General features: G+C 42.3%; 1 protein-coding gene across 1 annotated transcript in view; it reads right to left on the bottom strand.

Moving 5' to 3' along the window:
- DNAH8 (dynein, axonemal, heavy chain 8) overlaps positions 1–16,100 on the bottom strand; it is a 272,357-nt gene that overhangs the window by 203,141 nt on the left and 53,116 nt on the right. The window contains exons 18-23 of the mRNA XM_005873788.2: positions 14,077–14,157; positions 13,546–13,662; positions 12,403–12,522; positions 6,951–7,086; positions 5,422–5,537; positions 3,959–4,065 (exon numbers count right to left, since the gene is read on the bottom strand). Coding sequence (XP_005873850.1) covers positions 3,959–4,065; positions 5,422–5,537; positions 6,951–7,086; positions 12,403–12,522; positions 13,546–13,662; positions 14,077–14,157 — 677 coding nt within the window. The remainder of the gene's footprint in view (positions 1–3,958; positions 4,066–5,421; positions 5,538–6,950; positions 7,087–12,402; positions 12,523–13,545; positions 13,663–14,076; positions 14,158–16,100) is intronic.

The following is a 16,100-nucleotide window of genomic DNA, read 5'->3' as shown; positions in this document are numbered from 1 at the left end:
AGGCACAGGAAAAAGCTTTACAGACATTTGGTTAAAGTGTAAAATGTTTGCACCTGGCTATAAAGCAAGCCGTGTTCCTGGGCTGAAGAAACTCCAAGGAGGCTAGTCACTAGGGAGAGGAAGCTGGGCATTGCTATGTAACAACATTACCCGGTGCCCACAGCCACCGTTTCAGGGCTGGGCTGGGCTGGGCTGTGGGCCGCATTTTGCGCCAGGGGGTCTGGGCAGTGTCGGTTGCAATTTGGTGGGGTGTCACTTTGGATGGTGGCAGGGCCTGTGTCCCACTTGGGGGAAGCTAAGTGTTGCTTTGTGGACACCAGATCCGTGGTGCCGATTCTCTGTAAATGGCCGGTGCGTGTCACAGCAGCTCCTGCATTGAGCATCTTCCCCCTGGTGGTCAGGGTGTGTCATAGTGAGTGGTTGGATGGTTGGAGACTAGCATATTAGCCTTTTATATATAGATGTAAAATTTCCATAGCAATAAATACTGTCATTACTGAGAAACTACACCTCCAGTTATAAATACAACCAACTGCCTGCAGCTACAGTTTTTCCAGAAGATGCGGGCCTGGGGTGACAGAAGCAAAGGCACAGCACCCCAATAAGCGACTAAGCCGGGCCTCTTGTGTGCTCCCCGCTGAACCTGCCATATTCTAGTACCTCTTCAGGGGGCAGTAACTGTGAACCAATAAGACCTGGCTCTGTATTCAAAGTTCTGAGGATCATGTGGAGGCAAAAGTGAAACTCCTAGACAGGGAGATAGGGAAGGAGAAACAAAGACTCAAAAACAAAAATTCTCTGGCTCAAAGAGGATATATGAAGTAAAATCCCAACAAGAATAACTATTTCAAACAGTAAGAAAGGGAATTAAAGAAATCTATAATTGAACCAGAAACTCACTCCAGATAAAAGTCAATGTAGAGAAGTATGACAAACTCTAAAGTAAGTATAATGAGAATGTTCAAAGATATAAATGAAGGCTAAAATTGCTCAACTAAAAAGGCAGAAATGATAAGAAAAAGTATTCATTGAAATGTTTAAGATGCAACAGATGAAATCACGTTATACTAGACTAGAGGCCCAGTGCACCAGTTGGGTCCTGGGCCTGGCCTGTAGGATCAAGCTGAAACCAGCTCTCCGATGTCCCCAGAGGGGTTCCAGATTGCGAGAGGGCGCAGGCCAGGCCAAGGGACCCCACCAGTACACGATCAGGGTCGGGGAGGGATGCAGGAGGTTGGCCAGCTGGGGAGGGATCACAGGAGGGCTCCAGGGTGTGTCCAGCCTGGCTCGCTTAGTCCCAATCAGCTGGACCCCAGTAGCAAGCTAACCTGATCGGAGAGTCTGCCCCCTGGTGGTCAGTGTGCGTCATAGTGAGCGGTTGAGTGGCCTTAACATATCATTAGCATATTACACTTTGATTGGTTGAACAGACGACCGGACACTTAGCATATTAGGCTTTTATTATATAAGATACAGAGATGCTGGCCCATAATGTAGCCCAGAAATGAAAAAAAAAAACTAAATGACAGAGTAGTTAGGTGCTAGGGAGGAGAGGCCCCAGCACTTGAGATGACCACACATCCAGTGTCCCCAGGACAGTCTGGGTTAAGTCTGTCCTGACCCTTCACCTGAATCATGTTCCTCACAAAAAAGTGTCCTGGTTAGAACAAAAAGTTATGTGGTCAATCCATTCAACGTTCAGCTATTAGGAGTTCCATAAGAGAATGTCCCGCCTGGCCAGTGCTGCTCACTGGTTAGAGCATCGACCGGTGCACCAAAGGATTGCAGGTTCAATTCCTGGTCAAGGGCATGTGCCTGGGCTGCAGGTTCAATCCCCAGCCCCAGTCAGGGAATGATTGATGTGTTTCTCTCACATCGATGTTTCTCTCTCTCCCTTTTTCTATCTCTATCTCTATCTCTCTCTTTCCTCCCTCCATCCTTTCCTCCCTCCCTTCCATTCTTTCTAAAAAAAAAAAAAGAATGGAAAAAATATCCTCAGGGGAGAATTAACAAAACAAAAATAAAGAGAGAGAGAGAGAATGTTCCAGAAGCAATAACTGCAGAGAAAATTGCTGGGGATTTTCTGGAATTAAGGAACACTATAAGCCATCAAATAGAAAGTGTACTCTGAGAACAAAGCAGGATAAGTAAAGACAAGTCCTCACAGGGAGAGAAGACTGCAGAACATCCAGGATAAAAAGCAATCTTCCACTAGAATTACTACAGACTTCTCATCAGCAACAAAAGAGCAGAAAAAATGAAGTACTTTCAAAGTGCTGAGAGACAAAAAAAAAATCTTATCCAGCCAAACTTGTCATGAAAGTAAGAAGGCAAAAAAGGGCATTTTTAGACTCAAAATGAAGAATCAGAGAGTTTACCCCTCACATATTCTCACTAAGCAATCAGTGGGATAAGAAATACACAAGAACCTGAAGACTTTAATAAAATATGCCAGTAAATAAATTATTTTTGAGTGTTCAGGAAGAGAAGGGAAGGGAAACACAAATTTTAAGAAAGAGAAAGCACAAATGCCTTATAAACATAAAAATGTGTACAACCTCAACAGTAACTAGGAAAATGATCATTGAAAATCCAATGAGATGCCATTCACACAAGGTTTTTTCACTGAGCAATACCAACTGTGTGCGAGGATGCGGAGCCATAGGACTCTCCTTCTAGGTCTTGCCTGGCAAAGTGAGGCAGGCACATGCTCTAGGGCCCAGCCATTCCACTCTTAGCAGGAGGCAGGTACCAGAATGTTCACAGAGGTTTTATTCACAGTAGCCCAAACCAGAAACAGCCCAAATGGCCATGGCCCGTAGAACAGAAAAACAGATTACGTATGCTTCAACCATATCAAAGTGAAATAAGTTACATCAACATAGATGAATCTCAAAAACATAATGCTGAACGTAGTCCAAAACAGGCAAAATTAAATGACACATTGACTGGGGATACAAATATGTAGTAAACCCTAAGGACCATGATAAACATCAAGTTCAGGATAGTAGTTACCTTTGGGTGAGCCAGAGAGGACCAGTAAGGGGACTGTTCTGTGTTTTTCATCTTGGCCTGGCTGCCAGTAACTTGGTTGTTCATTTGATCACTGTTCTTGCAATATTACCCTTATCTATATATATAAAAGCCTAAGAGACTGGCTGACCGGCCAGCAGCTATGACGTGCAATGACCACCAGGGGGCAGACGCTCAATACACAGGCATGGAAACCTGGAACAGACTGATGAATCTCAGAGGGAAGTGGGGAGGGGGGAGAGGGGAGAGCGGGAAGAGATTAACCAAAGACCTTATATGCATACTAGAGGCCTGGTGCACGAATTCGTGCACTGGTGGGGTCCCTTGGCCTGGCCTGCGGAGATCGGGCTGAAACCAGCTCTCCGACATCCCCCGAGGGGTCTCCTAGATTGTGAGAGGGCACAGGCCAGGCCAAGGGACCCCTCCAGTGCACAAATCCATGCACTGGGCCTCTAGTCTATATATATAAAAGCCTAAGTGACCAGCTGACTGGTAGCTATAATGCACAATGACCACCAGGGGGCAGATGCTCTGACCAGTAGCTATGATGTGCACTGACCACCAAGGGGCAGACGCTCAACGCAGGAGCTGCCAAGCTGCAGTGACTTGGCAGCTGCGGTTCTCGGGTGACACACCCGGAACCAGAGAGGAGAAAGCCCAATTCCGGGGTGCGTCACCCGAGAACCGCCCTCTCATAACCCGTGACCCCTCGGGGGATGTTGGAGAGCCAGTTTCAGCCCGATCCCCACAGGCCAGGCCAAGGGACCCCACCAGTGCATGAAGGGCCTCTAGTGTTTTCATACAGTCTTTTCATCAATGTTATATTTTAAATTTTATCATTTTTTAAATTAATAAAAAGGTGCTCTTGTTAGCATTGCTATTACAGATAGTAGTGCCAGATATATTTAGTGTATTTTCAACTTGCCTTGCAACAAATATTCTTTTTTTCATTGTGTCCAAAGATAACCGTGTAGCTTTTTGAAGACTGTCTAGTAATTGATGAGAGAAGAAAGCATAGACCTCTTTGCATTCCTGTAATGAGAAATCACATTACATTTGGTACAAAAGATAAAGCAAGAATACAGTATCAGAAGTGTCGTGTGAAAAATGAAAAATCATAAACTATACAATTTCGATTATATTGTATAAGGTCAATCCTAAATGACTTGCTTATTTTTTAAAATGTATTTTTATTGATTTCGGAGAGCTGGGTAAGAAGGACGGGCTCAGCAGGTGTGAACCAGGAGGAGTAGGTCAGGGTCGGTGAGTTATCCGGCTAAAGCACGGGTGTGACATAATCCATATTGATGTTAGACAGGCCACTCTGGCAGCCATGTGGAAGGTGGAGGCTACCGAGGAGGTGGCTGCACGGATGCCGCCCAGGTGACCCACCAATTCCAGAGGCTCTGGCGGCACTCGGTCTTACTCTGAGGACCCAGCCTGTGTTGCAGGGAAGGCAGCTGAAAGAGAAGGGCCGCTGGCCCGGGACCCCCCTCCTGCTCTGGCCGAAGCCTGCAGACTACTAACAGCGGCTGGTGCAAGGTTCTGAGAGAAAATCCGCAGCTAAAATCTAGGATCGGCAAGACAGTGTTTCCCATCAATTGCTGATGATCATCCTTGAGCAAGAAGGTGAGAGCGGAACAAATGTGTGCTACTTATCTCCAAAACTGCCTGTAGGACAGTGTGTGTTAAAGTGCAAAAGAACGTGAAATAGAAAGCATGAAAAGACGATGAGCACCACGGGTTAAAGGAAGACTGACGGGAGCAGGGGAAGCAGGAATTAGCACAAACGTGGCAGGGCATTCGGTGCCGATGTCACCTGGAGGGTGAGGCCAGAGGAGAAAGAAACCCCGTGCCTCCTTCCCAACCTCCATTCTCGACACAACGTGAACATCTGCCCCCTCGGGGTCTCTCCTGGGGGAGAGTCCACAGGCTGCCCACGGTGCTGATGAAAATGCAGATCCCTGGACCCCGAATGAATCAAAATCTGGGCTTGCAATACAGGTAATGCTGTGAAGCACAATAACAGGAAAACCTTCCCCAGTCTGAGTCAAACAGACTGGCACTCCAGTCCCCGAGTGGCCTTTACTATGTAAGAAAACATGGCCAATCGCCAAAGGGGAAGATGAGTATATAATGTAAACGTAGTTGACACATCACATGAAAAGTTGATGAAGTTGGGGAAAACTGTAAGGATTGCTGTATCTTGCCAGATTCTTCAGTGCAGAGTTGAACATGACATTTTGTGGACTTTGTTACAAATCCAAATTCGTTATAAATCCACACGGATTGGTTGCAGAACCTCCTGGATGAAGCACCACTCAGATTACCTACAACCTCTGAGTCATAACTCTGTGAAATCCAATGAGGTCGTTTCACAATAAATACCTTTTTAAATTCATCTTCTTTCTCGTTAACAGCAACCTCAGGCATAATTGAAGTCTCATAATCAGTGTTTTCAGTCTCTTCTGCTTCACTTCCAAAAACAACATGTTTCCTATGTTCTACAGATAAAATACAAAACAAGATATAACATTTAATATTGAGCACTTGGCTTATTATATATGGCCAAAACTTCTTTTAAGAAAAAAAAACAAAACACCTCTTCTTAAAAAGTCCTTAATTTAAAAATTTAAAATTTGTTCCCATAGGAATCATCCTTGAATTCCATTTAAATCACCCATCTCAATAGAATTATTATTCTACTGAGAAATATACTTTATAAAATATAATGTCTTAGTATCTGGAATTAAGAAACATTTAAGGTTTTCACTTACTATCTTTCTAAAATATTTATTTACTTTTGGAGTTTTATAATGTAATGAACTGAGATGTTTGTGTTTTGACACTTTTGAGGAAAACTAATTAAACTAAGTGGGGAAACTCTAAGAGAAAGAAGGCATGTATGGATTGCTGTTTAGGCTCAGTTTCTCAGCCTCAGCACTACTGCTATTCTTGGTATCTTGGGGAGGCGGGTGCTGTCCTGAGCATTTAGGATATTCAGCAGCATCCCTGGTCTCTACCCATTAGAGGCTATTGGCACCTCCTCCCCTGGCTGTGTGACAGCCAACAATGTCTCCAGGCCTTTAAGAATGCGAGAGAGAGAGAGAGAGAGAGAGAGAGAGGAGATTATTATAGCAAACCTGAGACTGCTATCCAGGAAAAGCTCTGCTTGCAAGGTTGGTCCTTGGTTGGTATCTGGGAACTGGGATTTCAGAAGGTTTCCCACCATTGTCTAACTCAGCGATTTTCAACCTGTTTCAACTCTTGGCACACATAAACTAATTACTAAAATTCTGCAGCACACCAAGAAATACATTATATTTTTTGCCTGTCTGACAAAAATAAAAGGTATAATTTTGATTCATTCACACTGGACATCTATTGTTGTGTTGGCTGCTGTCATCTCTTAATTTGACAACCTAAGGGAAAAGAGGATAGTGCTCCTGGCTAAATAGTCAGGTATTGCATGTTTTAAAAATTCTTGCAGCACACAGGTTGAAAATCGCTGCTCTAACTTATAAAACAGGCTGGCTGGTGTGGCTCAGTGGTTGAGCATCGATTTATGAACCAGGAGGTCACGATTCAATTCCAGTCAGGGCACATGACCAGATTGAGGGCTGTCCCCAGTAGGGGCATGCACGAGGCAGCCGATCAATGGTTTTCTTTCATCTCTGATATTTCTATGTCTCTCTCCTTCTCCCACCCTCTCTGAAATCAATAAAATTATACTTTTTTTTTAAAGGGCTCACTGTGCCTAAACAATGCAAATAATGCAAACAATGTGGTTGATGCTGAACACCTGCTTTGCTTTCCTTCTGGGAGTCTGGAATTTGGGTTGCTGCTAAGCAGAAGGAGTCTACTTGCAAACATACCTTTAATTCTTGTAATTCAAACATTATAGCTAGTGAAATTACCTGATACGTGTTTTCCTAGTTTCACACTGTACTTAACTTCATAAATAGCCTCAAATATTGATATAAGTTCTCTGACAGCTTCTTCCACATGCTTACTCTTGTGGTTTAGAATATCAGCCCATTCTTTTGTGTATGTCTATTAAATTAAAAAATCATTATTAATTTCCAGATACTTTTTAAACACTGTGAAAATTATTTTAAAAACTATAATTAACCGCCACTTAAAAATAACTAGAGATAGTTGCCAATAGCATAATATTTCAGATCCAAAACTGCCAATGGCTAAAGGCACAGCTGCTCGGGCCCAGGCCAAGAGAAGGAGGAGAAAGAAGGAAAATTCAGTCTTTGACCTTTACCTGACTCAATCACACACAGACATCTACATTCACATTTATATGATGAAAAAAAAGAAGGCTAAAAAAGCAGAGACGTAATATTGTCAAAAGTTCAAAATGAGTCCGGCCACTGTGGCTCAGGGTTGAGCATCCACCCATGAACCAGGAGGTCATAGTTCAATTCCCTGTCAGGGCACATGTATGGGTTTTGGGCTTGATCCCCAGTAGGGGGCATGCAGGAGGCAGCCAATCAATGATTCTCTCTCATTATTGATGTTTCTATCCCTTTCCTTTACTCTCTCTGAAATCAATTTTTAAAAAGCATATTTTTTTAAAATGTTGAAATGAGAAGTAGTTTGAAAAAGGACAATCCAAAGTGTTGCTGAGATTCAAATGAAATTAGGTTTTTAAGTGAGCATGGTGTATGCCAGCATTAAAATTTCAGAGCTTTGTGTATATTTACTCATTTAATTAAAGGACAACCTCTTGGGACAGGTACTATTATCGTCCCCATCTCACAGATGAGAAATCGGAGGCTCAGAAAGAATAAGAAACGTGTCCAAGGTCACCCAGCGGGTGGTAAAAATAGAGGTTTGAAGGCCAGCTCTGACTGATTCTAAAAGCCTGTGCTTTTGCCTTTCTACACTTTTTTTTTAATATAAATTTCTTTATTGATTTCAGAGAGGAAGGAAGAGGGAGAGAGAGATAGAAACATCAATGATGAGAGAGAATCATTGATTGGCTGCCTCCTGCACGCCCCCGACTGGGGATCGAGCCCGAAACCTGGGCATGTGCCCTCAGCCAGAATCGAACCTGGGACCCTTCAGTCCGCAGGCCGATGCTCTATCCACTGAGCCAAACTAGCTAGGGCTCTACACTTTTTTAATAGTCAAAAAAGGCTTTAGGAAGAAGTTGAAAACTAGTTAAATTCAAAAAAGAAAGCAGGTTTATAGAAATGAATAGGTCTTTTGACAACATCCAGACATTTTAGAAAAGGGAAAAGTAAATGGGACCAGCCGACTTGGGCCTCCAAATGACTTCCTCGAAGGAACCCACGCCTGTCTATGCAAACGTCTCTCCAGATGAGCTGTGTGAGGCCCACACTCCCCGTGTGCTGCCCTCATGTGTTCCTTGGCTACTGGATTGAGGGAGATACTTCTGAGTTTGTCACTTCCATTTATACCACCTCTTCTGTATCTGAACCCATCCCCATCTTTTCCCAGTCTCCCCGAAGACATTCGCTGATCCTCTGCACCCCCACCAACTCTTCTGACTTTGCTCCATTATTCATTCCTTCCATCCTTTCTAATTACGCAACATAATGTTGAACACTGGAATGGCAATGGTGGCTGAGAGCCACTTCATTCTAGCAGGGAAAACGAGTGCTAAGCAGTAGACACTTCCGGCTGATCCTGGCAGATTGATCACCTGTAAACATATGTGTTCAACTGTGTAAATGTAAACACAAGTTTACACCATCAGCCATCCCCATCCCTGCTTGCTTTGAAATCCCCTAAGAACCAGACACTACAAGTTAAACCTGACAGGTTGAACATACATGTTTACTTGGGCAATCCCCTGTTACTTCCAAAAACCTAAAAAAATAAACAAATAAATAACACAAAGTAATCTTTTAAAAAGAATATGCCCACATGAATAAATGAGAGGATGCCACATACATTCTTCATATGTTTTCAATACTATATAATAATAAAGTTAATGAGATTCAACAACTGGTGCTGGGACAACTGAATATCTTATCTATTTGCAAGAGAATGAAATTGAATCCTCTCATTACACCATACACAAAAATTAACTCACAATGAATCATGGACCTAAACATAAGAGCTAACACTGTAAAACTATCAAAAGAAAACACAGGCATATGCTAAAAAAAAAAAAATGATATCTTACCTTTTTTGACAGCATGGATGAACCTGGAGTTTACTATGCTAAGTGAAATAAGCCAGTCAGAGAAAGACAAATACCATATGATCTCACTTATACGTGGAATCTAAAGAACAAAATAAACTGACAAACAAACTGGAAACAGAAGCAGGGATACAGACTGAGAGCTGTCAGACAGGAGGGGCGTTGGTGGACTGAATATAAGAAGGTAAAGCGATTAAGGAAAAACACACACACATGTATATATTACACAAAGACACAGGCAACAGAGTGGTGGTAGCCAGAGGGAAAGGGAACTGAGGGGTAGGTAGAGGTACACAGGGGGGGAAGGGATGGAAAGAGATTTTGCTTGGAGCAATGGGTGCACAATAAATTCACCCCAATAGATTCAATTTTTTAAAAAAGAGCCCGCCGGTCGCCGGTGTGGCTCAGTGGTTGAGCGTCAACCTATTAACAAGGAGCTCACAGTTTGATTGCTAATCAGAGCATGTGCCCAGATTGCAGGCTTAGTCCCCAGTAAAGGGTGTGCAAGAGGCAGCCAATCAATGATTCTCTCTTATCATTGATGTTTTTATCTCTCTCTCCCTCTGCCTTCCTCTCTGAAATCAATAAAAATATATTTTTTAAAAAAAGAAAACAGGCATAGATCTTCATAATTTTGGATTAGGCAAAATTTTCTTAGCTATGATACCAAAAACAGAGCAACAGAAGAAAAAGAAGATAAATTGAACAACATCAAATTTAAACATTTTGGGGCTTCATAGGACAACATCAAGAAAATGAAAAGACAACCCACAGAATGGAAGAAAAAATGCAAATCATATATCTGATAAGGGACTAGTATCTAGAACAGGGGTGGGCAAACTTTTTGACTCGAGGGCCACAATGGGTTCTTAAACTGGACCAGAGGGCCGGAACAAAAGCATGGATGGAGTGTTTGTGTGAACTAATATAAATTCAAAGTAAACATCATTACATAAAAGGGTACGGTCTTTTTTTTTTTTTTAGTTTTATTCATTTCAAACGGGCTGGATCTGGCCCGCGGGCCGTAGTTTGCCCAGGGCTGATCTAAAACATATAAAAAACAATTACAACTAAAAACAATAGGCATTTCTGAAGGAAGATATACAAAAGGTTAATAAGCACATGAAAAAAAGGTTCCACATCACTAGTCATTAGGGAAATACAAATCAAATACTCAATGAGACACCACTTGACATCCACCAGGATGGCTATAGTAAAAAAGACAAATAATAAGTGTTGACAAGGATGTAGAGAAATTGGAACCCTTGTACAAAGTTAGTGGGGATGTAAAATTATGCAGCCGCTTTGGAAAACAGTCCAACAGCTCTTCAAAAGGTTAAACTTGGAGTTAACATATGACCTAGCAATTCCACTCCTAGGTATATATCCATAAAAAATTAAAATGTAGCCAGAGGGAAAGGGAACTGAGGGGTAGGTGGAGGTACACAGCAACATTATCTATACTAATAAAAGGGTAACAAGCTAATTAGACCTGGTTGACCAGACATCTTCCGGTTGTCCAGTCCTCCGTCTGGACAAAGCCATGGTGGCGGGGGCCAAGGCAGAGACGGTTAGGGGTGATCAGGCCGGCAGGGGACCAGTTAGGGGCAATCAGGCCGGCAGGGGAGGGCAGTTAGGGGTGATCAGGCAGTCAGGCAGAGGTCGTTAGGGGTGATCAGGCAGGCAGACAGAGGGGATAGGGGTGATCAGACAAGCAGGCAGGTGAGCGGTTAGGAGTCAGCAGTCCCAGATTGCAAGAGGGACATCCCCCAAGGGGTCCCAGAATGGAGAGGGTGCAGGCTGGGCTGAGGGACCCCTCCCTCCATGCACGAATTTCATGCACCGGGCCTCTAGTTTGTTTATAAATGAAAATAAAGTACATTTATGTTCACAGGAGCATTATTTGTAATGGCCCAAGGTGAAAAGATATAATCATTTCAAACTTGCATGCTCTGAGAACAAGACATTAAAATGGGCCATTACAGCCAAGGCCCCAATGCTGAGAACAAACAATTTTAATACCCCACACATTATGAAAAAGACAGTTCTTAAAAGGTAGCAGGGAAGGCAACCCTCGGCCCACTGCCCACCTTGAGGTTATAGAAGGGAAGCTTGATCATTGGTAGAGATGTGGTAGAAGTAAGTAAAGGAACTTTAAAAGAACTACTCAGAGACTCTGACCCAAGTCCTCTTGAATCGGGGATAGAGGTGCAAACCCATGCTTAAGTAGTCCTGAGGGAAGAAGCTGGCTGGGAGCCCCAGCCCCTAAAGGCAAGAATAGATGTTTGGGGAAGAAATTGCATTTTTAGAGAAAGAGGGGCAAAGGCAACTGTTTTCCACAGGCTAATCGGACCCCTTGAGATGAAGCCACCCTTGGTTGTCTTGAAAAGGACACTGGCAAGGTGACCCAAGCCAGCAGGGTGGGTGTAGCGGAAGCACAAGGCAGGCAAGAAAGGAAAAGGAATTCGTTAAAGACAAAGTGGGTGCTTTTGAGAGAGACTGTGTTAGTGTGCCAAGCCTCCACCATGATTAGACAGGGCTCCTGGCCTGTCCTTTCCAGCCAGTGTATGTTGAGAAGGGTTAGGCTTTATCCTGTGGGAACTAGACAGGTTTCCCCAAGGGAGTTTTGCAGTTGAATTTGGTGGAAATGTGGAGACTGGATATGATGGGGCCACATATGGAGGCAGAGAGACTAGTTAGACCATGACATCGATTGCTAAACTCCAAAGGAGCCTTACAGATCTGCCCTAAGACAGGGGTAGTAACCGTGGAAAAGGGGAGGCAATTCAACCAAAATTTGAGGAAGAAGCAAAACCTGACTAAGTCTGAAGACTGACTGGACTTAGGAAAGGGAGCGAGGAAAGAGCCCTGCTGGCTCCTGGGTGTCTGGGTGACTGAAAGGGAAGTCTGTGGCAGTGAAAACCGTGAGGACAGACAGAGGTACAAGAGCAGTGAGCCTCTGACAGAACCCCGCACGGGGCTGAGGACAATAGTAAAATAATATCTAGGGCATGGCCATCGGTCTGAGCTGTTGGAGCCTTGTAAGCTTTGGGAGCTGAGGCTGTCCCCCAAAAAAGCTAGGATATCTAAATACTACTGACACAGATTTCTACTCTTGGATTGTAAATTCACATTTCAGGTTTATGAGCGTCTCCATGATTAAAATCTAACACATAAATGCATACCTCATTGAGCGTCAGCATATCTTCCACTTTGGTAGCACCAGCTTCGGGCAGGGAAATTAACACAGTTTTGGCTATCTCCTTTAGAACCGTATCAATATGCATCTCACACAAGTCATTGATCTACCAACAAGAAGGAAAAAAATGTGGGAGAAAACTCTTCTTTCAGCCAAAATGTACCTGAGTTATAATCTAATTTAGAGGGCTGTATCTGGAATCCTGCCTCCAGAGCCGAGCATAATTTGGTGGGATTTTTAGATGTATATCCGCAAAAAGAGCTTGACCTGGAACTAAAGTTTTATTGAGCAGCAATGTGTACCATATGCACGATCTCTTTTATAGCCTCATTCCAGCCCATGAGCCATCGCTATTCCAGTTTTACAGCTAAAGGAACCAATGCTCAGAGCTGTAAAGTGACCGTGGGAGAAACACACGCTGGTGAAGGGCAGAGGATCACACGCAGGTGTATCCGCCTCCCCAGCCTCTGAGTTTTCACGGTACACCACACACTGCCACACCAACAGATGAGCGTATCCAGAAAGAACTCCTATGCATACTTGCATAACCCGTGGACACAGACAATATGTGAGGTGAAGGCCTGGGGAGGGGGCAGGAGTGGGGAGGAGGTGGTCAATGATGAGGAAAAAGAGGTCATCTGTAAAATTTTCAACAATAAAGATAAATTTAAAAAATAATTAAAAAAAATAAAAGTGCCTAAGAGCTAATGATGACCCCCCCCTCCGGGAAAAAAAAAAAAAAGTGTGCTTCTACCTAGCAAGCACAGCAGGAATCAACAGACAATAGCCAACTAGATGACGCCCTCGTTTCATTAATATCAGATGCATGGTTATTTAAGAACTCCGCTCTGCCATTTTTCACAGTCCACAGTTTTTTAAAACTAAGCTGTGGAGGTGAGTCATCATTTTAACGTATTAAAGGCAAGGTCATTCAGAGACAAGAACAGGCAATCCTAAATGAAAAGGGCCCAAAGCAGTTAAAGAAACATAACGCATTAATTGTTTTTAGCTTAATGGATATCCTTTCAGTTAAAAGTCACACCTTTTAAAGGGGTTTCACAGGTAATCAAACTATTGCTCACAGTCAGAGTATTCATGTACATAGTTTTTTCATATTTATCTATTTTACCTTCTTTAAAAGTTGATTGAACATATTCAAAACTGAGTCAACTTCTTGAAAGAAGCTTTCTAGTGTTAGAGATGACCATGTTAATATTGTGAGCCCTTGTCTCAACACGGATTCCACCTAGAAAAAAAAAGGGGGGGGGGGGGGGTGGAAGGATGTTTCCATCATTAACAGAAGCATCTGCATTTATTTAAGAGGCTTTCTTTTATTACTTAGAAATATTATAGGTTATATTTCCTTAATTATATTTCTCCTCCATTATACCTGACAAAAGTGACTTTTTGTTTTTTATGGATCATCTTTAGCTATCCAGGAAGCAATCATGGATTTTTAGAAAGTGCTAATTATGTAGATTTAGTTGCTTTTCAAAGGCAACAAAACGTAGACAAGAAACCATTGTGTAGGAATAATAGAGCTATAAAGTTGAACTAGAAAGACAGAGGGTCTAGGCAAGAACTGATGTTCTAAAACCCACCATCTATAGAACTGTAATCTTAAACAAGAAAATCAACATAAACCTTCAGTATTACCAACCTTCTTCATTTTAGGGGCCATCAGATTGACAAACACCGAGGGCACCTCCTGGCACAACTCATCGTAATACTGCAGAAGGTCCTGTCAAAAGTCCAAATGGCACGTCTTACTTTCACTGATTTTACAACAATAGTCATATTTTGATTCAGACCAAGAAGGTTTCGTGATACCTGTGTCCTCGAACTCCTGCCAAGATGGAGGGTGCTCATTTAAAGTTATACTAGCTAAAGTACTTTCCCCCACCTGTAAATTACCTGAGCATCCCCTGTGAACAGTAAGTCAATGGGTTTGCATTTTTCATGTTTAGGATTTAATTGTCTTTCTAGATTTATGCTATTTTAAATAGCTTGGCTAATTATCTTCTCGTGATGTCTGCCGTTACACATTTCCCCCCTTTTTTTCCTTGTCCTCTGACATATTAAAGCATACAGATCACCGATACCACACTTGTTTTCTTGAATCAAAATCAATGTCCTACAATCAGAATTAATAAGCTTTTTATTTTCTTTTATATAATCTTTCAGAGATGAGCCATCACAACAATCGATTTTTGACTGTTTTGTAATTTACTGTACTGTGTGATGGGAGATGTGGATTCAAGTTAATCCTCCCCCAAAGTAATAATATTAAATTGTTTCAATGTGTACTTGATAGTTTCAAAGTTATTCATTTCTTTCCTGCTTTTTTTGTTTTTTACTTGCAGTTGAACTTTCATGTATACTTGACACTTGGCAAAGGACTTGGACTTTCGAAGTATCGTTCAGTACTAACTGAAACCTAAAGGATGCAATGCGAGTGATAGGAACCTCAATTTAGAACAGCACTTTGACACTCAATTCTCCAAAGGCACAACTAGCCAATACAAAAGCCTAGGGCTTCCGAGGCTGAAGCTAAAGTTTACATAATGCCAATGCTCCTTTGAGGTTTTTTTTAAAAGGACTTGGACTTTCGAAGTATCGTTCAGTACTAACTGAAACCTAAAGGATGCAATGCGAGTGATAGGAACCTCAATTTAGAACAGCACTTTGACACTCAATTCTCCAAAGGCACAACTAGCCAATACAAAAGCCTAGGGCTTCCGAGGCTGAAGCTAAAGTTTACATAATGCCAATGCTCCTTTGAGGTGTGTTTTTTTTTTAAAGATATATAGCAATTAAATACTATTTTGGCAAAAGCTAAAATTATTAAACTCTTAAAAGAAAGCATAGTTATAAATCTTCATGACCTTGGATTAGGCAAAGATTCCTTAGATATAACACTAAAATCACAAGAGGCAGTAGAAAAAGTAATGACCTGAACTTCACCAAAATTAAAAATGTGCTTCAAAAGCCACTATCAAGAAAATGAAAGGACAACCCTCAGGATAGGATAAAATATTTTCAATCCTGTATCTGATAAGGTATTTGTACCTAGGCTATGTGAAGAATACTTACATCTCAGTAACAAAAAGGTAGATAACTCAATTAAAATATGGGCAAAGGCTTTGAATAGATATTCCTTCAAAGATCTAGAAATGGACAATGAGCACACAAAAAGATGCTCATCACTAGCTATGAGAGAAACACAAATCAAAACCACACTAACACACTGCTTTACATCCAAATGATGTTCACATGAAAAGGACAGATAGTAACAGTTGTTGGCAAAGATATGGAGAAATTGAAACTCTCTCACAGTACTTGCGGAAATACAAAATAATGCAGCCTCTTTGAAAAAGTGTGTCAGTTATTCAAAAGGTTAAACATAGAGTTACCAAGTTACTGAAACCCAGCAATTTCACTCCTAGGTATCCCCCCTGGAGCAGCAACTTTCAACCGATGTGCCTCAAGAATTTTTAAAAGATGAAATACTGCCCTAGCTGGTTTTGCTCAGTAGCTAGAGCATCCGTCTGTGGACTAAAGGGTCCCGGGTTCGATTCTGGTCAAGGGCACATGCCCAGGCTGTGGGCTCGATCCTCAGTAGGGAGCTCGCAGGAGGCAGCCGATCAATGATTCTCTCTCATCATTGATGTTTCTATCTCTCTC

The sequence above is a fragment of the Myotis brandtii genome, unplaced genomic scaffold, assembly GCF_000412655.1.
Source record: "Myotis brandtii unplaced genomic scaffold, ASM41265v1 scaffold420, whole genome shotgun sequence".
Lineage (NCBI taxonomy): Eukaryota > Metazoa > Chordata > Mammalia > Chiroptera > Vespertilionidae > Myotis > Myotis brandtii.
The sequence above is the reverse complement of the archived record's forward strand: the minus strand, read 5'-3'. Positions and strand labels throughout refer to the sequence as shown.